Genomic DNA, 25520 nt, shown 5'->3' on the forward strand with positions numbered 1-25520 from the left:
GTCACTTAACCCCAATTGCCTCACCAAAAAAAAAATTGTCAAAAATGTTTTACATGTAATGGATGAATATTTAATGAAATAAATAAAAATAATTTTTAAAAGGAAGAACATATGGGACCCCTTTATTAATACAATTCCAGAGATAACTGTTCACATTAAGAGATAGATTCCCCTCCCAAAAAATTATAGTATAGAATTTCCCTGGAGGATGTTTTCTGAGGAGTTAAAAGGAAAAAAGGGATTTCTTTAAAATAATGAGATTCTTAAAAAGGAAAAAAAAAAAAAGATAACAAGGTCCTCTAGGTGTACATATTTAAATTATATTGTATAGACTGCAATAAAGCCCAGGGCATTGCAGAGCCTCCCTAATGAGATCCATAATTCTTCAAAAGAGACTGGTCTAATAATCCATACAGTCACCTCTTTTTTGTCTCTCTATGCTGATCTGGGCTGGAAATATGACACAATGATGTTTTTTCTTGGATTTCCCAATCAAGATCCAGTCTGGAGTTTTACATTTGTTTGTTTGTTTTTTGGTTTAAATCTATACTTTATTCTATGTAACACGATGCTCCAAAAGGATATAGAAGCTAAATATTATGTATAAAGATCAAATCATTAAAAAGGTATCTTTTAGGAGGCAGCTAGATGGCGCAGTGGATAGAGCACTGGCCCTGGAGTCAGGAGTACCTGAGTTCAAATCCGGCCTCAGACACTTAACACTTACTAGCTGTGTGACCCTGGGCAAGTCACTTAACCCCCATTGCCTCACTTAAAAAAAAAAAAAAGGTATCTTTTAGATCTATGGTTGGAAGAGCAATTCTTTTTTTTTTTTGTCTTAATAGTATTTTTTTCAATTACATGTAAAGATAGTTTTCAACATTCATTTCTGTAAGATTTTGAGTTACAAATTTTTTTCTCCCTTCCTCTCTTCCCTCCTCCCTCCCCAAGACAAGAAGAAATCTGATATGGGTTATATATGTACAATCATGTTTAACATATTTCCACATTAGTCATGTTGTGAAAAAAGAATCAGAACAAAAGGAAAAAATCATGAGAAAGAAAAAACAAAAATGATTCAGTCTGTTTTTCTTTTATTGAGGGGAGGGAAGAGAGTGGGAGAGAGAGAAAATAAATATTTATCAAAAAATTTTTTCTTAAAAAAGGCTTAAGAACTCTGATCAATACAATGATCAACTATGATTCCAGAGGACCAATGACAAACACTACCCACCTGCCTGACAGAAAGATGCAGAATGAGACAGCCCATAAGGGAATTTGTTTTGTTTGACTATACATATTTCTTATGAGGGTTCTGTTTTTCTTTTTTCCTTTTTTTTTTTCAATGAGGGAAAGGAGAGAAGAAGAAAAATAAATATTTGTTAATTGAAAAAAGTAAAATGTAATAAGTTACACTAAAAACCAAAAATAATAAATAAAAAGAGAATTGGATTGTCCTAAGGTTCCTTCTCACTCTAAATTTAATACCCTATGATTAAGCCCTATGATCTATATTATTAGCAGCATTATATTTCTCTCTGACCCAATTAAACTGGTTAAGAGCAGAACATTCAACTTTTTTTGCCTTTAACTTCATTACAATTAGTTGGATTTCTGCTCCCAATTTATATTTTGTCCCAAATCAGCAACATATATTTTATTTGCATTTATTAGATAAATCTTAATTATATAGTCCATTAGAGTACTGATTTAATATAGTTTTATATTTGAAAGAGTTGTAGCTTCCAAATCATGTATTTATGCTTCTATAATTTGGATATTTTTCCCCATCAGAAAAAGCCATTCTTTGGAAAATATCATTCTTCTGAGAAGATGTGTACCACAACAGAATTTCTGAATAGATGAATTTATGAATAGTTTTGATTCATTTTTGGTCAACCCCCACTATAAAGGAAATATCAAGAATGTTGGCAAGAATATTATTTCAAAAAATAAACTTTGTAATTATTTCTCTCTCAAAAGAAATTCTTGTCCTCCCACAAATTAAAATAAATCCTTCATGCTTTAAAATTTTTCATTATGATGTTAATCATTAAATGAGTTCATATCTTATTCTGTACATTGTTACTTCTGCATTAAGGATTCTATTCCAGCATACTCCACAAATTCTTGTCCCAAAGTTGTTTTGCAAAAACATTCCTCATATATCATAGCCCAAACACAACACAAAATTAAAAAAAAAATTATAATCAGCTAAGTGACGATCCAAGATGTAAATTACAAGACCATTCTTACCCTTTTAATGCCTCCTTGGTCTACTCTAGAGCAGAGCTCCTGAACTTTATCATCTCTCAAGAATTTTATGAGAATTAACTGCACAAATATTGATGACTCTCATGATGGAAATCTGAGAAAGCATCAGATAATTTATCATAAATATTCTAGAGCAGACCATATATGTATAATCACATAATTCAGAAAGTTGTAGAAAACGCAAAATCCCAATGTGTATATTTGTTACTTATTAAAACAAACAAAAAATTTGACTCTCTGAAGTATATATATATATAAAAGATCCTAATTGCTAATATCAAGCAACAAATAAAACAGGGAGACCTATCAGTGCCAAAAGTGTTTGCCACAGCCATGGTGGAAGTCCAGCAAAAAATAAACAAGGCTTTAAAAATATAGATGGCAGCTAGGTGGCGGAGTGGATAAAGCACCAGCCCTGGATTCAGGAGGACCTGAGTTCAAATGTGACCTCAGACACTTGACACTTACTAGCTGTGTGACCCTGGGCAAGTCACTTAACCTTCATTGTCCTGCAAACAAACAAATATAGATGGTAAAGATCTCCAGATACCTGTGTTTGTGGGTTGCATTGTGTTGAATGCGTCAAGTTCCAAAAGACTACAAAATTTCTTAAATGAAACTCACAACCACCAAAATAGTTGTGCCTAACATCCTATCCAGGAAGAACAAAATAGATAAAGGTTACTCATTTTGTATACTATGATATACTATATCATATGATATAAATGAATAACACAGTCTATCTTGAACAGATACTACAAATGAAAATGAGCTAGGTCAGAAAGTAGTGAGGAAAACTTCTGGATTGTGTTGGAACTTATTCAAAATTAAAAGACTAATGAATCCATTTTCAATTCATAGAAAGAGAAGATAATTTTTTTAAAGTTTTAAAAAAAATTTTATTTTCCCCCCAATTCTGGATAGCATTTGGAAAACTCTGCAGTACTTTCAATGATTCCAAGCTTCTCTCTGAAACAAAGTTCCATCTTTTTATCAATAATATTTTTTTAGGGATGCAATATGGCTAAGAATCAGAGAATACCGGTTACCACGCAATCAAAACTGTAGGTCCCAAAGGGAAACTATATCCCAAAAGTGACATTTAAAAAATCTAAGAAGTGTATGATTGGAAAAAGAGATAAGATGGTCATGTAAGAAATGTGATACATGTGTGGTCCCTGTGCTGTCCAGTCAGGTGGCTACACTATATAACATTAAGAGATCCAGATGAAAGTACCCAGAATGTTGGATAAACCTGCTAGAGAAGATTTATGGGGGACATGGACAAGACTCACAGAGAGTCAAAAGATATGCATAGCTTGCAATGTGTACCATCGGAGGAAGTACCCACAATGATGCCATATCATAAAGCCACTGAAGTATTAAACTTCATCTTAGTTTCATTCAGAGTTCTAGTTCTAGCTATCTCTCCTTGGCTTTGTGTCATCTGCAAATTTGAGAATCATACCGTTGCTGTCACCTAAAGCACTAATAAAAATTACTTACGACAAAAAGAAAAACTTCAGAAGCTATTTTGAGAGACTTAACATGTTAAATTATTTAAGATAATATAATGTCATTTTAGAGTACCATCTGGTGTAAAATAGCCTTTCCTCTAATTTTTAATATAACTCCAAAACTAATTATAGCACACCTATTTCTTTGTCCCTTACTGAAAACTTGTCTCAACGGATCTCAGGAAATCACTAAATAATATACCTCTGAATTCATACAATATTTGTTACACAGACTATGTACCTTCTTTATGGGTATGTCCTGTATGCCCACCAGCTTTGTGTCTCCAGTGCAAATGTTTTTTCAATTATAATTATACCATAGGGGGGCAGCTAGGTGGCGCAGTGGATAAAGCACTGGCCCTGGATTCAGGAGTACCTGAGTTCAAATCTGGACTCAGACAATTGACACTTACTAGCTGTGTGACCCTGGGCAAGTCACTTAACCCCCATTGCCCCGCAAAAAAAAAAAATTATACCATAGATTTAATTTCCTATTCTTTTCTTTCTTTTTTTTTTGGCGGGGGGGGGGGAGGGGAGATGAGAGGGAAGGAAGGGGAACAGAAACAAAGAACTTACCCATTGCCAACATTTACATAAATACTAAAAATTCTATTTGTTGGTTTTGTTTTTAAAAATGCTATCTTTCATCTACTTTCAGCTAAGAAAAGAAAACCATCCAACTTACTGCTCTGGAAAAGATATGTTTGGTTCTGTATTTCATATTATGATTCACACTATCTATGCCATTAAGGAAATGTTCCTACCTTATATATAATCTATCTGTTTGGCTGCTTCTTCATAATCTTGCTTGGTTCATCACAAACAATCTCACCCACTAAGGCTGTGCCCCAAGGCACCTTCCTCTCCTCCAATACATTCTCCCTTCTCAATTTATTCAGCTCCCTTGGATTCAAATGCTGTATCTATGCAGATAACTTTCATATCTATGAATCCAACCCTAATTTCTCTTCTAAACCTCAGTTCACATCGTAGAATAATAGCATTTTATTTTAATTTAATTAATTAATTTATTTATTTTGCGGGGCAATGAGGGTTAAGTGACTTGCCCAGGGTCACACAGTTTAAGTGTCAAGTGTCTGAGGCCAGATTTGAACTCTGGTTCTCCTGAATCCAGGGTCTGCTTTATCCACTGCGCCACCTAGCCGCCTCCCAAATAATAGCATTTCATTTATGTATTTGTTTGTTTGTTTGTTTATTTATTTTAGTGAGGCAATTGGGGTTAAGTGACTTGCCCAGGGTCACACAGCTAGTACATGTTAAGTGTCTGAGGCCGGATTTGAACTCAGGTACTCCTGACTCCAGGGCCCGTGCTCTATCCACTGCGCCACCTAGCTGCCCCCCAAATAATAGCATTTTGAAGTTGGAAGCAACCTTATTGGCCACCTAGTACAACCCTTACCCAAAGGGAAGCCCTACTCAAAAGTAGTCCATCAGAATCAGGCATTATACATAGTAACATTAATATTGTGTGAGTATCAACTGTAATAGACTTAGCTCTTCTCAGCAATACAATGATCCAAGAAAGGATTCATGATGGAAAATGCTCTCTACATCCAGAAAAAAGAACTGTGGAATCTGAATACAGATTGAACCATAATGTTTCTACTTTTTTTCCCCTTTTTTGAGGTTTTTCCCTTTTTTCTGATTCTTTCACATGACTAATGCAGAAATATGTTTAATGTGATTGTACATATATAACCTATATTAGATTGCTTTCTGTCTTGGGGAGGGGAGAGGGAAAGTAAAAAATTTGGAACTCAAAATCTTGTAAAAACAAATGTTGAAAACTATTTTTACAAGTAACTGGAAAAAAAATAAAATACTTTTAAGACTGACAGAAAAAAGTAGCCCATGGTGGTCACCCACCACCTCCTAAGGCAGCCAAACTGACCTACTTGCTTTTAAAAAAAATTTCTTTTCAGTTCCAAATTTTCTCCCTCCCACCATCTTGTCCCTGTATTGAGAAAGCAAAACCCATTACAAAAATGTGTAGTCAAATAAAACAAATTCCTTCAGTGGTTGCTGTTCCTTATACATGATATTTTACCTCTTGCTCCCATGCCTGAAATGCCTGCCTTCTCAGTTGCACCTTTCAGAATCCCTAGCTTACTTCAAAGTTCAGTTCAAGTGTCATCTGCATGAGAACTCTCTTGATCCCCGTAGCTCCTGGTGCGACTTTCCCACCAAATTTCCTTTAATATGTATGTGTATGTTTCATTTCATTTTGGACTTCAACCTCTGAAATCAGATTATGAAAAGGAATTTGGCTGAGTAGGAGAGACAATGACCTTGTCTCCAAGATTTAGAAAGCCTCTATACCAGGTCTCCACCTACTGATCTACAAGGCATTTGTTCAGTTGTATCCAACTCTTCGTGAACCCACGGACTTATTCATGGGGTTTTCTTGGCAACAATACCGGAGTGTTTTGCTATTTCATGTTCCCGTGTGTACCCATTTTACAGATAAGGAACTGAGATAGAAAGGGGTTGTGACTTGCCTAGGAGTCACACAGCCAGTAAGTTTCTAGGATCAGATATGAACTCAGATCTTCCTGACTCCAGGTCCAATGCTCCATCCACTGCACCATCTACCTAACCTTAATAAGCACTTAATTCTTACTGACTGAGGAATAGTGCTTCTAAGGACCATTTTTATTTTACAAGCACAGAAACAATGTTTAACCACCAATTAACCACTAACTCAATACCAGAGTAATCCAGCAAACCAAGTTTTTACCATAATAAACATTTTCTAAAAGCATATTTTGTTTTTGTTTTTGTGAGGCAATGGGGGTTAAGTGACTTGCCCAGGGTCACACAACTAGTAAAAGCATACTTTTTTTTTTGCAGGGCAATGGGGGTTAAGTGGCTTGCCCAGGGTCACACAGCTAGTGTCAAGTATCTGAGGTCGGATTTGAACTCAGGTCCTCCTGAATCCAGGGCCAGTGCTTTATCCACTGAGCCACCTAGCTGCCCCAAAAGCATCTTTTTTTTTTTTGTGAGGCAATTGGGGTTAAGTGACTTGCCCAGGGTCACACAGCTAGTAAGTGTCAAGTGTCTGAGGCCGGATTTGAACTCAGGTACTCCTGACTCCAGGGCCAGTGCTCTATCCACTGCACCACCTAGCTGCCCCCCAAAAGCATACTTTTAAAAAAGTTAGTTAATTGTTTTTGTTGCGGCATCATTTATGTCTACAGTTTAACTTGAGTGGTATTCCTCACTTCATGAAATAAATGACCAAAAGGTTGTGTATAAATAAAATCATTTCTCACTAAATTGTCAGAACTAGGTGAATTCTAAACATCAAGAGATTTCATTTTATTGCTTAGTATTTTTGGTGCCACAGTTCTACGCAAAAAGTATATATTGTGGGGGCAGCTAGGTGGTGCAGTGGATAAAGCACTGGCCCTGGATTCAGGAGGACCTGAGTTCGAATCCTACCTCAGACACTTGACACTTACTAGCTGTGTGACCTTGGGCAAGTCACTTAACCCTCATTGACCCGCAAAACCAAACCAAAACAAAACAAAAAAAAGTATGCATTGTAATCGTTGTTCATATATTCTCAGATTTTACTATTTTAAAAATTTGGCAAGGCAAAATTCACAAGAAAACACCATTCACTGTCAGGAGCAATGTACATGGTAGAGAAGCTCTTCTCGCCTAAGAAAACTGCTCCATCTCTTCAGCTTGGGCTTTCCAGTCTGTAATCCCCTAGGGGAAAAGATTTGAACTGGATAAGAAGGGGAATGGTCTTCTATGGTCTGGAAACTAGAAAACACCCCAGCAGATGTGCTCAGCTTCTTCTTGGAATCTTTATAGTAGATCCATTGAGACCTTTCTGTAGACCTTTAATTGGAATCTCAACCTTGGTTTGAGAATCAATGGTCTATGGTGACAAGGAGTCTTTATTTCCTTTTTTTTTTTTTAATTTTTTAACTTTTAAGAAGAAAAATTTATTTTATTCCTAAATTTTGGGTCTAGCTCCGGAGTCCAAAACAAATTTGTGGAATGCTGATTTGAATAATTTCAGAATTTGTTCCCACAGAAAAAAATGTTGTTTAAAAAATTATAAATAGTCCAAAGACAAAATATATAGGTGCAGCTAAGTGGTGTGGTGGAGAGAGCATTGGACCTGGAGTCAGGAAAACTTGAGTTTAAATCTGGTCTTAGACATTTCCTAGGCAAGTTATTTAATGTCTGTTAGCCTCAGTTTCCTCCATATGTAAAATAGGGATAATAGCCCCTACCTTCCAGGGTTGTTATGAGGATCACATAATATTCATAAGTGCTTAGCACAGTTCCTGGCACATGTTATATAAATGTCAGCTATCATCATGATCATCATTACTGTTAGGAAACCTTTTAAAATCTCCTTTGTGGAAGGAATGTCCCTGTTTCTGCAATAGTTGTAGGACAGTCTTCTTAGAGCAACAGCTTTCCTAAGATTGAATAGTGAAAATGATGTGGAGCCAGGAGGGACCTAGATTCAAATCCTGTCTGTCACTTACTAGCTATGTGGCCAACTCACTTTCTCTGAAGCTGTCTCCGCATCAGTAAAATGAGATAATATTTATAGACCTCATGGGGGTGAAAACCCCAACGAGATGTGTATTTAAAGTGTTTTGAGGGGCAGCTAGGTGGCACAGTAGATAGAGCACTGGCCCTGGATTCAGGAAGACCTGAGTTCAAAGCCAACCTCAGACACTTAACATTTACTAGCTGTGTGACCCTGGGCAAGTCACTTAACTCCAATTGCCTCACCAAAACAAAACCAAAAAAAACACAAAACCAAAAACATAAAGTGTTTTGAAATCATATAGTTTATAGATATAGCACTTTCTAGCTATGTACAAATACATATTTATGGATATCCTCTCAAATGTGATTATTTGCAAAGTACATAATCACAGTGCCAGGGAACACAACAGGTATTTAATAAATGCTTAGTCCTTTCTCACTTCCTTTCCCATTATAAATGTCAGCTCTAAATAGTAACTGCTTCCATAAGACTTGATAGCTAGGAGTTATTGAATTAGAGGGGTTTTTTGCTTTTTTAAATGAATGGTATGACTATATAGACTGGAATTTTGCTTTTGTAGTCAGCAGAACCCAAGAACAAAGATAAATATTAAAGAAAGGAAGACTTTAAAAAAATATTAGGAAAGGAAAATAAGGGGTGATAGATCCAGGAAAAAAAAGGTTGTTCAAGCAAAAAACAACATGGTAAGTTAAATGTATTATTCCAAGGATACATACTGAGTAATCTATAACATAAAGCTAGTCACAGCATAATCTGTATATCTATTAACAATTGCTATCTAAATAAGGCTGACCTGTAATGGGCTACTATGAGCAGCCTTCTTGCCAAACCTGCCTGGCAATGAAGAAAGTTGTTTGGTTTTTGTAGGAGATCTATTGCTTATTAATACATGCCTCATTGGGAGCTTCAAACACAAGTCTGATGAAGAAAAAAGACTGAAGCATAGATACCATATTTATACATACATACAAATACTGTACACAACATATTATGATAGGTTAGATGACTATAAACTCCATTTAGACCAGCATTATTTTGCTGTTGCCATATTGTTTCAGATTCATCTTTGTATCTGATAAGACTTTGAAAAGTCATATAAAATAAAGAAAGCAGAGTAACTCAGACAACTAGGTGTAGTGGATAGAGAAAGGACCTCCAAGTCAGGAATTCCTGTTTTCAAGGGCCACTTTCTGACCAACGTTGGCTGTGTGTCCCTGGGAAAGTACCTTAGCCTCTCAGTGACTCCAGGCAATTCTAAGATTATAGGATGGAAGCTTCTTTTTTTTCTTTTAAACATAAAAGTATTTTATTATTTTCCAGTTACATGTAAAGATAGTTTTTAAGATTTGTTTTCATAAGATTTTTTATTCCAAATTTTTTCTCCCTCCCTCCCTTTCCTCACCCTTCCCTATTGACAGAAAGCAATCTGATATAGGTTATATATGTACAATCACATTAAACATATTTCTGCATTAGTCATGTTGTGAAAGAAGAATCAGAACAAAAGGGGAAAATCTCAAAAAAACATAACAACCCCCCCCCCAAACAATAGTAGAAACAGTATGGTTCAATCTGCATTCAGAATACACAGTTCTTTTTTCTGGATGTGGAGAGCATGTTCCATTATGAGTCCTTTGGAGTTGTCTTGGATCATTGTATTGCTGAGAAAAAAAGTCCATCACAATGTTGCTGTTATTGCGTACAATGTTCCCCTGGTTCTGTTCACTTCACTCAGCATCATGTGAGTTCATCTAAGTCTTTCCGAGTTTTTCTAAAACCTGCCTGCTCGTCATTTCTCATAGCACAATAGTATTCCATTACATTGGTATACCACAACATGTTCAGCCATTCCCCAATTGATGGGCATTCCCTTGATTTCCAGTTCTTTGACTCCACGAAGAGAGCTGCTATAAATATTTTTGTACATTTGGGTCCTTTTCCCTTTTTCATGATCTCTTTGGGATACATACAGACCTAGTAGTGGTTTTACTGGGTCAAATCGTATGCACAGTCCCATAGCCCTTTGGGCATAGTTCCAAATTGCTCTCCAGAATGGTTGGATCAGTTCACAACTCCACCAATAATGCATCAGTGTTCCAATTTTTCCACAGCTTCTCCAACATTTATTATTTTCCTTTTTTGTCATATTAGCCAATAGGATGAACACTTCTTAAGAACAGAGAAATTTTGTTTTGTTTTGTTTTTGCATCCCCAGAACAGTAGAAAAGGGAGAAAAGGCATTTATTAAGTACTTACTGTATTCCCAGTACTTAGCACCTTGCTAAGTGCTGGGAAAACGAAAACTTAGTATCTACCCTCAAGGAGCTTACATTCTAATAAGAGTGTAGCTGGTCCTCAGACTTTGTAAATGCTGGGGTAAACATTTAAAAATACTTAACATAAATAAGTTGGAGGACAATTATAAATCTGTACTGGCAAAGATATTTCTTCAATGGGAAATTCGTTTGTTACATCAATAAAATCACACATATAGGACAAAAGAAAATTATTCCATCTATTTTAAAGTTAGTGCTACTCTGGAGTAATTAATAGTTAAAATGGGTTAACTGACATGAATCTGATTTATGAAATAAAATCATACTAATTGCTTAAGACAGCAAAACCTAGGGGCAGCCAAGTGGCGCAGAGGATAGAGCACTAGCCCTGGATTCAGGAGAACCTGAGTTCAAATCTGACCTCAGACACTTGACACTTACTAGCTGTGTGACCCTGGGCAAGTCACTTAACTCCAATTGCCTCACCCCCCCCCAAAAAAAGACAGTAAAACCCCACATACAATATGATTAAATTCTAATGCTAGCAATATTTTTCTTATATTTATAAATACACACACATATATAATTGAACAAATGGGTAACAATTTTTTAAAGTGTGGCACTTTTTCCTGCATGAAAATAGATGTAATTCCCTCTATTTTGCTCTATGCTGCTAGATGGCCCAGTGGATAAAGCACTTCGTCTGTCAGGAAGACCTAAATTCAAATCCAGCCTCATAAAATTACTAGTTATGTGACCCTGGGCAAGTCAATTCCCGCCCCCCCCCCCCGCCTCAGTTTCCTTATTCCTATAAAATGGAAATAATAATAGCATCAACCTCATGGAGTTGTGCAGATCAAATGAAATAATATTTGTAAAGCACTTAACACAGTGTCTGGCATGTAGCAGGAACTTAATAAATGCTTATTCCCTTCCTTTCTCTAATATTTCAACTACTATTTTTAAGGCAACCCCTTTAGGCTTGATTACCCATGTTGATGAGAAAACCCTTCACTACATATATATGAGAACATTTTCCTGAACTTGTGGAAAACCATGAAGTTTCTGAGCAGGAGACTAAGAATCTTTGCCTTAAGGGATAGAGAGAGAAGCAATAATAAAAGAATAATTATAAAACAAATTTTAAAAAATGTATAAAGTGTTGTAATTCACTTTGCTGAGTTGATATAATAAGTGACCCAGGGCTTAGGAGAAATCAAAAGTTTCTCCTGTGACAGGCAAAACCAAAGATGACCAGATAACAGAACAGACATATCGAAGAATCAAGGGACTATTAAAGTTTAGATTAATCAACTACATATCTGGAAAGACATACCTAAGAAGTAAGGAGAGAGAAAATTCCATAGCAGGCAAGTCAATTAGGTGTGGCTACTACCATACCAGAGCTAGGACACAGATAACCCCAAAGGTCAGGACCATCATTTCAAAAAAATCCCCCTCGACTCTCAAGGATATGACAAGCACCCAAGCTTTCCCCACTCCATCCCAAAAGTGAACTTTAGAGTTTTCAAGTAGATACCCCATCTATCCTCTATAAAATCTTTTGCCTTCCTTCTGTTCTTAGAGGAGGAGATTGTTTCTAAGCTGTCCCCAGGTGTGAAGTCTGACTTCCTAATGGGTGACTTTCCTTAGACCCAAATAAAAGACTCTTTTTAATTCTAATTGGCCTGTGCTAGAGAGTGTAATTCTTTATTAAGAAATACCTAAGAACCACCATCTCTCCCCCATAATACAAGTTAAGTATCAAATCTTATTTAGTCAAAATACAAGTGGACCATATTATCTATGATTCATTCATAATTCATTTTCAGCTTAAACCTTTAATGATCATATAGTTTATATAAGGAAGATAGTGTGATAGGTACCCATAAAGACCAAACCAAAGTATGTTCTTCTAAGTAAAAAATTCATGGAATGATTTTTAAAACATTTGTATTTAAACTAATAAAAACAAAAATCAACGATACAAACCTATTTATATATTATAGTAGTTACAGTGCTTTGTTCTTGTTGTTCAGTCATTTTTTAGTTGTATCTGACTCTTTGTGACCCCAATCCCATTTGAGGTTTTCTCAAAGATACTGGAGGAGCTTGCCATTTCCTTCTCCAGCTCATTTTACAGATGAGGAAATGGAAGCAAACAGGGTTAAGTGATTTGCCCAGTAAGTAAATGTCTGGGCTAGATTTGAATTCAGGAAGATGTCTTCCTGACTCCAGGTCTGGCAGTCTATCCACTTCACCACTTAGTTGCCCTCCCCTTTGCCTTTAGGTGATACTAACAACAACAAAAAAAGCTATATACAGAACAGACTTAAGGCACAGAATCATGGGATGTCATAACTGGGTAAGGATAGGGTTGGTCTAAACAGTTCCCTCACCCCACTGAAAGTAAGTGACTGCATACTATGCCTGGAATCTATAACTAGTTAAGAAAATAACTTGATAATTCACAAAGTGTGAATGAGGCCTGAATACTTTCTAAAGTGTGACAAGTCATTTTGACTGGTTGAGAGATTTGGTCATGCTCCTTAGAAAGAATTGTCTTGGTCTCCTTCCTGCTTGTGACCTAAGGAGGCTGTTGTGGACTTTGGAAGGACAGAGGTTTTGGACTTTTCAACTAATCCTAGTATAGCCCCAGGAGAGCAACAGCTGACAAAAGTTGCATGCAATGGGAGCCAAAGATAAGAGGAGGGAAGGCAAATTTCAGGCTCCATGTAGAGTCTAACAGAACAGCTATGACAAACTTAAGGGGCATATCTTGAGGGCTCTAGCAAAAGAACCTTCAGGATCTTTGAATTACCCCTTTGCCACATGTGTGCTAAGCTTGAGCCCACCTTCCCCTACATGCTGCATGTACTGGTGGTTTGAAAGTATGTCACAGATTTGGTGAGGGGAGGGAATGTTTTGTAAAAATTGTACTAAATAAACCTCTTTAGTAAATACCTGTTTCTACTAGCTTAATTAGCTAGAAATAGTCTAGCTATTCAATATCAGTGGCTCATCACAGGGAGAAAGAAGTATACTGTTGGGGGCTGATAAACTTAATAGAATGAGAAAGACAACCCTTATGTACTCTCTCTTACCAATTCCAGTGGGAAGTTAGGAGAGTAGCTCCACAGCATGTGCTATAGAACTCTAAAGGATCTTAATGATCATAACAATTTAAATCATTTTACATATTAGGAAAGAAGTCCCAAAAGGTGATTTGGTACTGTGAGCTAGTGGCAGGGCAGAATTTAGGTCTCCTGACTCCTGATTCACTGTTGTTTCAAGAAGTTTAAATGAGGCACTCATATAAGTACTGGTTTACAGATTGTTCAAGTAGTACCAAAATTCAAAGTTTGCTTGGGGGGTGTCATCTGGGAAAGAAGTGAAGTGGGTAATTCACAGAGTGTGTAAAATAATAGACAGCAAATTAGTGGTATCAATTTTACTAATAAAACAATCATCCAAAAACACTGATTGTGAAACCTATTTGATTTATATTAATGCACCATAAGCAAATACATTCAAGTAGTCACAATTTCAACAGATGACACATCAATTAAAAGAATTTTCAGCTGAGTTTTATCCATAACACTGTACTCCAGTATCCTGTTACTCAACAATACTCACTACTGATAAAACACTGCACATAAACGAAATTTTTTCTCAACCCTCAAACCCCAAATTCATTATTGCATTCTTGCATATTATTCGAATCTGAACAAAGAATTCTTGAAACTGAAGCCTTTTAACCCACGGGATAGAATTTATAATTTTCTTCATTATTATGACAGCTGTTTTCTTCCTTTGATATCCTTGTCACCAAAAACCATCATACAGCTGGATCATTGGCTAGTCTTGAATAATTGAAAGCTAAACTCAAAACACTAAGATAGTTATCTTCACCTCCTCCACCTGAATGCCAAAACTAAGACCAGCACAATGAAGACTTTCAATAGCCTACTTGCAGATCTGGTGACTTCGTAGTTAAACATGTGTCCTTAATACAATAACCTCATAATTTTCTAATGTTGCTGGGGGAAAAGAGCTTAGAAGTATGGGAGTAAAGGGAAAAAATAGAACACTGTAGATCTTAAAAAAGTTAAGTCAAATGACACTTAAAACCTAATCCATAACTGATGCCTTGTCACTGTATACAAATCACCCATAAGTCCAGGCCCGTGTTGCATTAATTCATCCCCCAGCCTTGAAATGTACAGGCCATCAGGGTAGCAATCAAGGTAAATCCAAACATCCCGGTCATCCCCAGTAAGGAGCAAAAGGCAGTTTGGGGACTGGAGGCTGGAGGGCATGTGAGGAACATTTGCTGGATGAAAGACTGCGTCCTAAGGAAGGCAGGTGATTAAGGCACAACTTGAGCTCAGAAACCAGCACCCACTTACGACGATGTCAAGCAAGAGCATGCTCAAAAGCCAAAGTCAGCGCTCTCAAAAATGACAATGCAAGCAAAGGTGTCTCATTGTGGGGGGGAAAGGTCTCCTTCGTTTTAACTCCCTATTACCATGACGACGGGAAGGCCAAGTGGATTTAGGCTAGCCCGGAGACCGTGCAAACATCTCCCCGATACGGACGCCCATCAGTTGGGCCAAGGCCAGCGCCCAACGACACAGAGATCCGGTCCCCAACCCCGAACAAAAACAAAGCAAAGACTGGGGGGGGGGGGCTCTCCATTACTGCCACAACCCCCTCGCCTTCTCTCTTCTCCCTCCTGTGATGAGAAACTCGGGGAACGAAGTCGTTCCCCCTTCCAACAGGAAGGAGAGGGTGGTCTTAGAGAAGACCTTTCCTCAGCCGGCCCCAGCTCCCGAGCACCCCACCCCCTTGCACCCAGGGCAATGCCACACACAAGATGGCAGCCACACACCTACCGGAGGGAACCACGGCGCCACCGCTGCAAGGCTGCCGGCTACCCGACTGCGGTTGATTCCATTGGCTCAACCCCGGAGCGCGAGACAATCTGAGACTGGGAGCACCCAATCAGACGCCGGGGAGCGAGCGTCGGCTAGATAGCGGAGCCGGGTCCGGGGATGACAGTAGCCTTCCGCTAGCTTCGGAAGCCGGTACGTATCCGGTCTAGGGGTGTGGAAAAAAAGAAGAGCTGCCAATGGTCGCTTCGCTAGGCTGCGCGGGCTTGGATAGCCTGACTCCGCCCACTTCGGCTTTAGCCTTAGGGATGCCCAGGGACGCTCGGAAGCGCGTGTTCCGTTCCCGGTGAGGCGGGAATCTAGCGATTGTAGGTATCCGGCGGGTATTAAAAAAAAAAAAGCCGAGGAAGCCTCCCGGTGGAGGTATGCCAGAGGGTGGTGGGGGCTACTCCCGGCGTCCCGCGGATAGACAGGGAGCCAGGCCGCAGGTCGGATAGAGGTCTCCAGATTAGACACCTCCATCGACCCGGCGGCGGAAAGACTTCTCCGCTCCGGAATTGCGGAGTCGTCCTTCCTCCCGCGCAGCCCGCCCCTGGGGTCACGCCGCTTACGGTCGTTACCGGGGGAGCGGGGAGAGGTCGGCCTTCGCCAACCCGGGGACAAACCAGAGCCGGCCGGCGGGGATGCGGGCCAGACGGGGGTCTCCCCTGAGAGCCTGCAGCGGGAGCGCCCCGCGCCTGCGCCGGCCCGGCCCGGGGCGCGTGGGTCCCACTGACACCCTTCTAACCCCAGTCTGGGTGAGCCCACGTGTGGCGGGAGGCTGCGCCTCGTTCCACTGAAGTCCTACTCCCAGCGCCGGGCCCTTGGAACCCGAGAGCCCCGAGGCAGGGAAACGAAACCTTGGGCTGTTGAAGCAGAAAGGAAGCTTTGGGATCTTAGAGCTGTGATCCCCCAGGGACCAGCTGAAGTCCCGCCTCCTGCTCCAAGGTCTCCTTCCACCAGCCCAGGCTTTCCTTCATCCCCAAAACTGTCTTTACACCAAACCTCTAAAGGAGGGATTATTGGCAGTTCTTGATTCGGCAACCGAACCCTGTGACCCATCTTCACTCCCCCCAAAAGAATAGCCGTGGAGCAAAAAGAATGCTGTTTGCTGTTGTCAAAAGGAAGCAGCCTTCTAAGGAGTAGGGACGCCTGGGGAAGGGATAACTCCATCTGTGTACCCCAGTAGCGGAAAAAGGAATGACAGTGGTCAAAGGGCATGGCCGCTTCTGGTCTGTCTGGACAAGGCACATCAACTTATTTTTTTTTTTAATGTGCTTGGTCCTTTGAGGTATTCGTTAATTCCATTCCTTTTGATTTAACATAAATAAAAGAAATGACAGCTTCCTCTTCTCTATAGAAAGGATGACCCACTAGTAAGACCTAATAACATTACTTATAGGCATATTTCTGCTGTTAAGTACAGCAATGAGGGCCTGATCAGAAAATGCCAAATTTTATTTCTTGAAGGGGAGATGACAGTTATGCTTAGTTATTTAACTGCTCTCTTGTTTTTAAGAGGCAAAAGAAAAAAGTTTGAACTTAAGAAAATTGTTGGCTAGAAGTTGGAAGCCCGTCAGAAATGTGAATAAAATTGTTTTGGCCCTTAATTATATTTTCTGAATGAATTGCATTCTTCTAGTTGACCTGGAACTACAAGCAGATGGAACTAAAGCTCTGAGAAGAACTTTACTACCTTGCCTGCAGCACCATAGCTAGTTAGTATCTAGATAGAAGTTTAACTCAGTTCTGATTCCAAGCTGGATGCACTATATAGTAACTTGCCAATTCTTAGATGTCAGAATTTAAGTATACTATGTATTTTCGGAGGGAAAAAACCCTTTAGTATTCTTGAAGTTGAATAGCCATCTTTGAAAATTAAATAAGACGGCCAAAAAAAGAATAGTTAAAGATTAGAAAAATTAATTTAGGAAGATGTGTTTTAAAACTGACGTTGATTTTTTTTTCTTTAAAAAAAAAAACCAGAAAAGTAGCCATGCAGTTGACTGAACCATGAATATTCCTCATTTAGGAATTGGACCTAATGATGTCCCTAGAACATCTAATATCCTGGGGTTCACTATAGATTTTCATGAATAAGACTTGGTTTATGTATGTTTTAAACATTCTGTTATCAGATATCTATATTTACTTATTTAAATGTGTTCTTCTAAAAAGGACATGAAACCAACCAAAGATTCCAATGAAACAAACATTAATTACTGTCTCCTATTTTTTTTAAAGGAAAGACATCAGAAAAATTTTTGTTTAAAAATGATAGTTCATTAGTTTTGAGGAGTAACCCAGGTGAGAACTTAGTTTAGGAATTCCAACTGACTGTTGTGATTCTGTGACTTACATGTACTCTTTTTCCTTGTTTTCCATATAGAGTCTTTTATTGATTCGTGGATGCAAGCATTGGAAATGTTTTCATCGTGAAGGTCCAATTTGATTTACCTACATTTTGATCAAGTGTAACCTGAAGAACTCAACATGAGGTTTGAACATTAGTCACCTATGATAGTTCCTTTTATCATGATTTCCAGTCCGAAAATTTACCAAACTAAGTTTATCAAAAGACATTGGATCCAAAGTAGGATAAATAAGAGAGAAATGTTGTCTAATGACTGTCAGCACTTTGGAGGAGGGAATATAGGAGTCAACGTTGGCTGTTAGGTATGTTTGCCAGTCACACATTTCCTCTGATAGACGTTTCCTCTGATATTCCTGTAAGTCTCATCCTGAAGAGCTTTACATACTTCCACAGCTGCTGCAAAAGATGGCGCACAGAAATGGTGAGTTGAACAAAATTATTAACTTACTCATTCGAAAGAAAACTTTTAGAATGTTTTTGGAAGTGTATGGGATGTCCGCTTGGGGAATTCCTACCAACAGCCCTCTTCTTAATGCCTTGGTACTTCTAGTTAGAATACAATCCAGTGCAATATATGACACAATAAACCTTTATTAAGTGCCTATAACGCGCCAGACATGCAGTCTTTATTAAATTAAATGGCTTTTAAGCATTCTTAACAATGGTTTTTTAACACTTTTAAGTCACCAGAGTCAGGAAGACCTGAATTCAAATTCAGCCTCAAACAATTCTAGCTATGTGACCCTGAGCAAATGACTTAACCTCTGTCTGCTTTAGTTTCTCCAGCTGTAAAATGGTGATACTAAGAGCACTCACCCACCCCCACACTGCAGAGCTCAAATGAAATACTTGTAAAGTGCTTAGCACAGTGCCAGCACATAATAAGCACTTAATAAACGCTAGCAATCATTATTACTATCATCATCATTTATCATTAATAATACCTACCTCTCGGGGTTCTTGTGAGGATCAAATGAAATGATATCTGTAAAGTGCTGAGCGAGTGTCTGGCACATAGTAGGCACTATATAAATGCCTATTCTCTCCTTCACACCAGAGTGGCTAAGAGTGTGGTCATACTGCTCATTTTAATCAGTCAGCAAACAAACGTTACTACGTGCTTATCATTTGCTAGTCACTGTGCTAGGAATACAGAGGCAAGAGTGAAATAGTCCTTGACTGCAAGGGGAAGCAATATGTAAACATAAAGATATATAAAACGTATACAAGTAAAAGGGGGTAGGGGAGGCTTCGCAACTGGGGAATCAGGAAAATCTGTATGGGAGTTGGCACTTGAGCCTGAAGGAAGCTAGGGATTCTGAGGTGGAGATGAGAAAGGAGGGCATTCTGGATAAAAGCATGGAGACAGGAAATGGAATGTTACAGATGAGGAAAGACAAGTAGGCTGGTTTGGCTAGACAACAGAATATGTAAAAGGGAGAATATATTAGAAGCCTGGAAAAGTAGATTGGAGCCAGATTAAGAGGGTCTTTTAAGTGCCAAGCAGAGGAATTTGTAGCTTATCCTTGAGGCTATGGGGAGCCAGTAAAACTTTTTGAATAGCAGAGTGGATCACTAGTCATAGCCGTGTTCCTCCACTCTTCTCCTGAGACTTTCTTTTACTCTTCTGGACAATGCTGGGGTTCTTAGCTTTTTTTGTTTCACAGGCTCCTTAACTAGTTTGGTGAAAGCCTACAGAGCCCTTCTTAGAATGATATATTTAAATGTATAAATTCACATACTTAGGATTAAGTTGTCAAAATATTTTTATAAACAAAATTGAAGGGGGCAGCTAGGTGGCACAATGGATAGAGCACTGTCCCTGGAGTTCAAATCTGGCCTCAGACACTTGACACTTACTGACTGTGTAACCCTGGGCAAGTTACTTAACCCTCATTGTTCCACAAAAACAAACAACAACAACAAAACCATAAACAAAATTTCAGCCCTAAGTTAAAAATCCCTGCTGTAATGAGACTCAGAGCTATTTAGTATGTAGAAAGCTAACTTCTTTCTACCTACAGTCATTTTTTCCCCATTAAAGAAACTGAGGACAAATAAAGCTCAGCATTCTTCTATGACTTTCTGCAGGGAGGATGGTTTTCTTTCCCCCACCACCACTAAAAAGGGACGCCATATAATAACTAAAACCCTGATAAGCATAACCTTAGGTGGGAAGCCCTCTCAAAAGCTTCCATGAAATAGGGAATATTTTGCTCAGGATCCACCTTAATTTTCAGTGGGTGAGAAATCAGGCTTTTAGTTCCCTTGATACCCAAAACGAGAGTGCCCTAGATTGTAAGGTCAAGCATTGCAGCCACTGGACAAAGATATACTACATCATCCATGAATCCATTGGCATTCTTGTGTCTAAATCCATCTCTTATGCCCCTCAGGGTCTGAACACCCACGGGTTACCTCTTGTAAATCAAAGACCTGAGGTAATGAAACTCAATTCTGCAAACATTTATTAAGGATCTACTATATGAAAGTACTATCATGAAAACAACTGAGTTAGTGTTAACCTGTGGATCCTGTCTGAACAGCCATCCAGCTAGTTTCACCTCTCCGACAGAGATTGGAGACAGCTCAAGGCCTGAGTTCAAATTCAGCCTCAAACCCTTTTTAGCTGTGTGACCCTGGACAAGTCACTTGTGATCTGTTTGCCTTAGTTTCCTCAGTAGTCAAATGGGGATCACTGTGTCACCTACCTTACCAGTACTACTATTGGGTTGTGAGGTGTTGTATCTGTAAAGTACTTAGTAAAAATATGACACATAGCAGTTACTTTATAGATACTTATTTGCTTTACTCCTTCCTCTTTTAGCATTTCAGCTATCTCTTAGCCGGAAAATGATTTTTGTTGTTGTTGTTGTTGTAATTTCATTAGTGTAGTCCACTCTCACTGGAGAAAATTGCTCTACCAACACATGTGGACCATTGCTTTGCAAATTAGTAGTAGTAGTCTTAGAGGGTTTCCATGAGTATGGAGAATTTAAGTGACTTTCCCAGAGTCACACAGCCAGAATAAACCAGAAGTAGGCCTAGAGCTAGGGTTTTCCTGAGTCTGCAGCCCCCCTCTCTCCTCTGTGCCACAGCTACCTCAGCATTTGTATTCTTGAGTCTCCTTTCTAGACCACCCTTTTCCCAGGATCAAGGAACTAGGGATCTTCCCTGGTTGTGTTCAGGTACAGGGACTTATTTCCTGTCTTGCCTTCCTATACCCCAGTATTTTTTTGGTGGATTAGGAAGATTCTCTTTCCTGTTGCAGAAAATTGTAGAAGAATGCTGAGTTCATTTCTTTGTAGATTTTATAATGGGTAGGAGTGGGATGGGAAATACACCCACCGACCGAATAATCAAGACTTGAGGAGAAAGGAGGTCAAAGCACAGATTTGATTTCTTTCGAAAGAAAGGTGCACCACACTCACTGGGGCAGCCAGGAGGTGTGACACACAGAGATAAAGAACCAAGCAGTTTTTATACCCTTTACAGACATCTGTTTTAAGCAGGGTGCGGTAGTTAGGTTGAAACTATATGTTCAGCAATAAATCTTTCTCCTAGGTCATAGTGCTCCGACCTTAGGGGTCCAGCCATAGGTTATTTTGCAACTTATCCTAAATTTCCTGTTTCAGCAAACATTCTGTCATGTCTGCATCATGTCTTTGTGCAGACCCTAGTATGAGGCAACTTTCAAGCTGATGTGCTTATATTTAGCAGGGAGATAGTAGCTTCCTGTTCTGAGAGAGAGACAGATAGAGAAAGAGAGAAAGGGGGGGGGGGCGGGCCTCTAAGACCTTGAGATCTGATCACTAGGCCAAGAGGGGCATATCCTTCTCAGGTATAAAAAACGACTCCAGCTCTTGAGAATGACCCTTTAGAGACAAGAATAAAGATCTCAGATGACATGAATGAAAACTCTGCTACAGTTTTCTGAATAATTAACAGCTGTTAATAAATTGATGGTCAGTGGTTTCTCTCTATAACCAAAGACAGCAAGGGAGACCCTAAACATCTTACATTCCTTCTGAAAGGGAACTCCCTTGACGAGTGAAACTCAATCCTGATTGGTGGACATTTTATAAGCAGGTGGGCTAAAAGTCTTCAGCTCCTCCTGTTGAGAACAGGACTTGATCACAAGACAGCCCCTCCAGGCATCTGGGCCAGGGGAAGCCATTTCCATCTAGACTTCTACCTAGTTTTCTCCTTGAGCTGGTTGCCGGGAACTGCTCGAGGGTGCTTCCTCCTCTAGGCAAAGGCTCATCCAGACTGGATTTTGTTTATGTTCTAAACAGAAATTTGGTCTCCCAGGTGGGTGGAGTCCTGCCCAACTAACTAGCGCGTGCCTTAAGAGCTAGGAGCAAATCTTATCACTCAGCCACACCCTTCAGAGACTGACTGACCGATTCTGGAGATGGGTTTTAACCGAAATAAGAGGGAAAAGGGGTGGGTCATAAATTATTAGTTATTCATGTAATATTAATTTCTCTCACATATATGATTGGGTCATTGGGATGACTAAGTAGTGCCCCTCTCCTTCACTATAAAGAAGTGTGCTCCAAAGATGAGGGATGAGGTGCTTGAAGGCCTTTTCAAAGGCAGTGGGCAGTAAGGTATAGTGGATAGAGCACCACATTTGGACTCAAGCCCTACCTTTGAATCTTCAGCCTGTCCTTAACTATCCATGAAACTTTGACTAAGTTTCTATAACCTCTCTGGGCTTTTATGTAAAAATGGAGGTTATACTAGATGACCACTTAATTTCTAGTTTTAAATCCTATGACCTTAAGAATATCATCATGGAACATCTGATCCTGCTTTCTCTTATCAATATCCTTTCCCTCTAAAGTTTGGGCTAAGTAGAAGTAGAAAATAGATTAAGATTAAACTAGTGAGCCACATGCCAATTTAACAACCTAGTACCACTTCTGACTGGTAAAGTAAATAGAATGCCAGGCCTGGAGTCAGTAAGACTCATCTTCCTGAGTTCAAATTCAGATACTTATTGGCACTGTGACCCCAGGCAAATCACTTAATTCTGTTTTCCCCAGTTTCTGGATTTTTTTGTTTGTTTTTTGTGGGGCAATGGGGGTTAGGTGACTTGCCCAGGGTCACACAGCTAGTACGTGTCAAGTGTCTGAGGCTGGATTTGAACTCAGGTGCTCCTGAATCCAGGGCCAGTGCTTTATCCACTGTGCCACCTAGCTGCCCCTTTTCTCAGTTTCTACACCTGTAAAATGAGCTGGAGAAGGAAATAGCAAACTGCTCCAGTATTTTTGCCAAGAAAACCCCAAGAAGGGGTCATGAGGAGTCGGGTACAACTTGAAAAGGACTGAACAACAAACAAACCACTTAGGCCAGAAGGTGTCAGGACAACTTTCAGAATTCTTTCAGTCATGGGTTGATATCCTTAGTTGGCTTTGGCCCTAGAGGTCAGAAAATGATGGAATATTCTATCCTTGTTTGTCACAAGATTGTCAAAGAAGGAAAAAGGTAAATGAAGGGTTGGTCAGAGCAGAGGATTGGCATTGTAGAAGAGGGGAAGAAGAGTAGGCAAAAGGAACTTTGTTGGATAACTAAATGCCATCAGAATGTCTGCAAATTAAGGCCCCCAAAATATTGAAGTAAGTTTACTGAGAGTGTTGAGAGTGTTCCTCTACCTTTCACAAATAAATCTGTATTGTTGGTGACTCTTTTGGGGGGGGGGGTAATTAGCTTCCTTTTAAGGTATGGTGCATAGCATAAATTTTCTAAGTATTCCAATCAGGATATTTTAATGATATAAACTGACATTTCCAAAAGGAGGCTTTCAAATGAAAGTCATTGAGCTGATGACTACGAATCTTAAATAAGACTTGATTTGTGTCTAAATTACTTTTTTCAACATCTGCCAATTCTTTCCTCAAGCCAGAAGAAGAGAGTGATAAATGATGCCCTTAGATTATGGGAAGTTCTTCAATAAACAATCGTAGCAGGATTGACAGTTGTTCAGAAATAGTCTCTTAATCCGTGCTGACATAAATGTCTATCACAAATAAAGAAAACCCCAAGAAGATGTTTTTAGGTTATTGTTGGCTAGAAGCATGAGATCACACAATTCCTAAGAACATCAGTAAAGGGGAAAATAGACTTGAAACTAATAAAGTTCCCTAGAACATTCTCTTATTTTGGAGTAAGCTCTTTGAGAACTTTGGGGCTTTTTAGAAGACTCTGTATACTTAGTAATCATTGGCAAAAAAACTATCCAAATAAAATTTTAAATTCATTATTGTTTAAGATGTACTAACTTTAATAAAATAGTAATAAAGCTATCCTGTCTTCCATTGCCTCTTCTGCACTCTTGTTTATTCTTCTAGATTTTGTTGCTGTAGTTATTTATGTTTTAGTTAGCATAATATATTTGGGATTTTGCTTCCTTTACTCTTGCAATGTTTAAAATCTAAATGTGTGGTCACCTTAAATTAGAAGCTTTAGCACCAGTCTTTGGGCATTAAGCATTTATTAAAGAAATACTAGGTATTTATAAAAGCAGAACATGTGTTCAGAAAGTTAAGAAAAGGCCCATTTAGCCTAGAGTTCCAGCCTGGTCTGGTTCTTCCTCAAGTCTTCCACCATGAGCCTGCTTCAACCACAAACTGCCAGAACAAACTGAGTGTGGAAGCTTTTTATAGGTCTGGAAGAGAGGTGGTCCTTACACACTGCTTTGAGCTGATTGGTTAGTGTCATCCAAATCCATTGGTTCACTGGACTTGAGGGTGGTCTTATGTTGATGTCATAGTTCACAGCTTCTGAAAACACTCCCTCCTGGGAGTCAGCCAGGTGTGGCTTTAATTGAATTGACTTTAAGTAGGTTAATCAGCAAAGTCAATCATTCCCAATCAGTCTCACTTAGTTCAATCAGTTCTAAATTAATCTCAGCTGGGGCCTTTGGGTATCTGCCAAGTCCCATTATTTTCTCACACTCTTGATTCATCTGTCTTCCTCTATTTTCTTATATTCTTTATTTGTGTCGATTCTAATAACAGAAAAAGATTCCATTTGATTAATTGGTTTTTTAATCAGAGCTGTGATTTTGTTGTTAATAAGGAACTCTCTAGGGGCAGCTAGGTGGCGCAGTGGATAGAGCACTGACCCTGGAGTCAGGAGTACCTGAGTTCAAATCTGGTCTCAGACACTTAACACTTACTAGCTGTGTGACCCTGGGCAAGTCACTTAACCCCAGTTGCCTCACTTAAAAAAAAAAAATAAGGGACTCTCTAGGAGGAAATTCCTTCTACCAATGCATGTCAGTAACTGCTGTGAAACTTATAGTTGTAGAGTTACTTGGAGTCACACAACAATATGTGTCAGAAGTGGAAATGTAAACCCAGGTCTTTCCTGTTCTCTGTTTACTAAACTGTACTGCTCGTAGGCCAGTGGAGAGAGAATGTTGGGCTTGTAGTCAAGAAGAACTGAATTCAAATCCACTTCAGACCTTTAGTGGCTATAGGACCCTAGGCAGAGTCATTTAATCTTTTTTAGCCTTCAGCTTCTTAATCTGTAAAATGGAGATAATAATAGTACTTACTTCACAAGGTTATCATG

At 39.0% G+C, this 25520-nt stretch overlaps 2 protein-coding genes across 3 annotated transcripts in view; one reads left to right on the top strand and one right to left on the bottom strand.

Annotated features, from left to right (window-relative positions):
• Positions 1 to 15658, bottom strand: part of CAB39L (calcium binding protein 39 like) — a 140871-nt gene extending 125213 nt beyond the window's left edge. Inside the window, exon 1 of one of the 2 annotated variants that reach the window (XM_043991133.1) lies at positions 15527 to 15658. The gene's annotated coding sequence lies outside the window, so the exon portion shown is untranslated. The remainder of the gene's footprint in view (positions 1 to 15526) is intronic. The other variant, XM_043991132.1, reaches the window with a different exon arrangement.
• Positions 15659 to 15905: 247 nt separating this feature from the next.
• Positions 15906 to 25520, top strand: part of SETDB2 (SET domain bifurcated histone lysine methyltransferase 2) — a 101270-nt gene continuing 91655 nt past the window's right edge. The window contains exons 1-2 of the mRNA XM_043993721.1: positions 15906 to 16320; positions 17952 to 18357. Coding sequence (XP_043849656.1) covers positions 18342 to 18357 — 16 coding nt within the window. The 5' untranslated portion in view covers positions 15906 to 16320; positions 17952 to 18341. The remainder of the gene's footprint in view (positions 16321 to 17951; positions 18358 to 25520) is intronic.

Source organism: Dromiciops gliroides, chromosome 3 (genome assembly GCF_019393635.1).
Source record: "Dromiciops gliroides isolate mDroGli1 chromosome 3, mDroGli1.pri, whole genome shotgun sequence".
Lineage (NCBI taxonomy): Eukaryota > Metazoa > Chordata > Mammalia > Microbiotheria > Microbiotheriidae > Dromiciops > Dromiciops gliroides.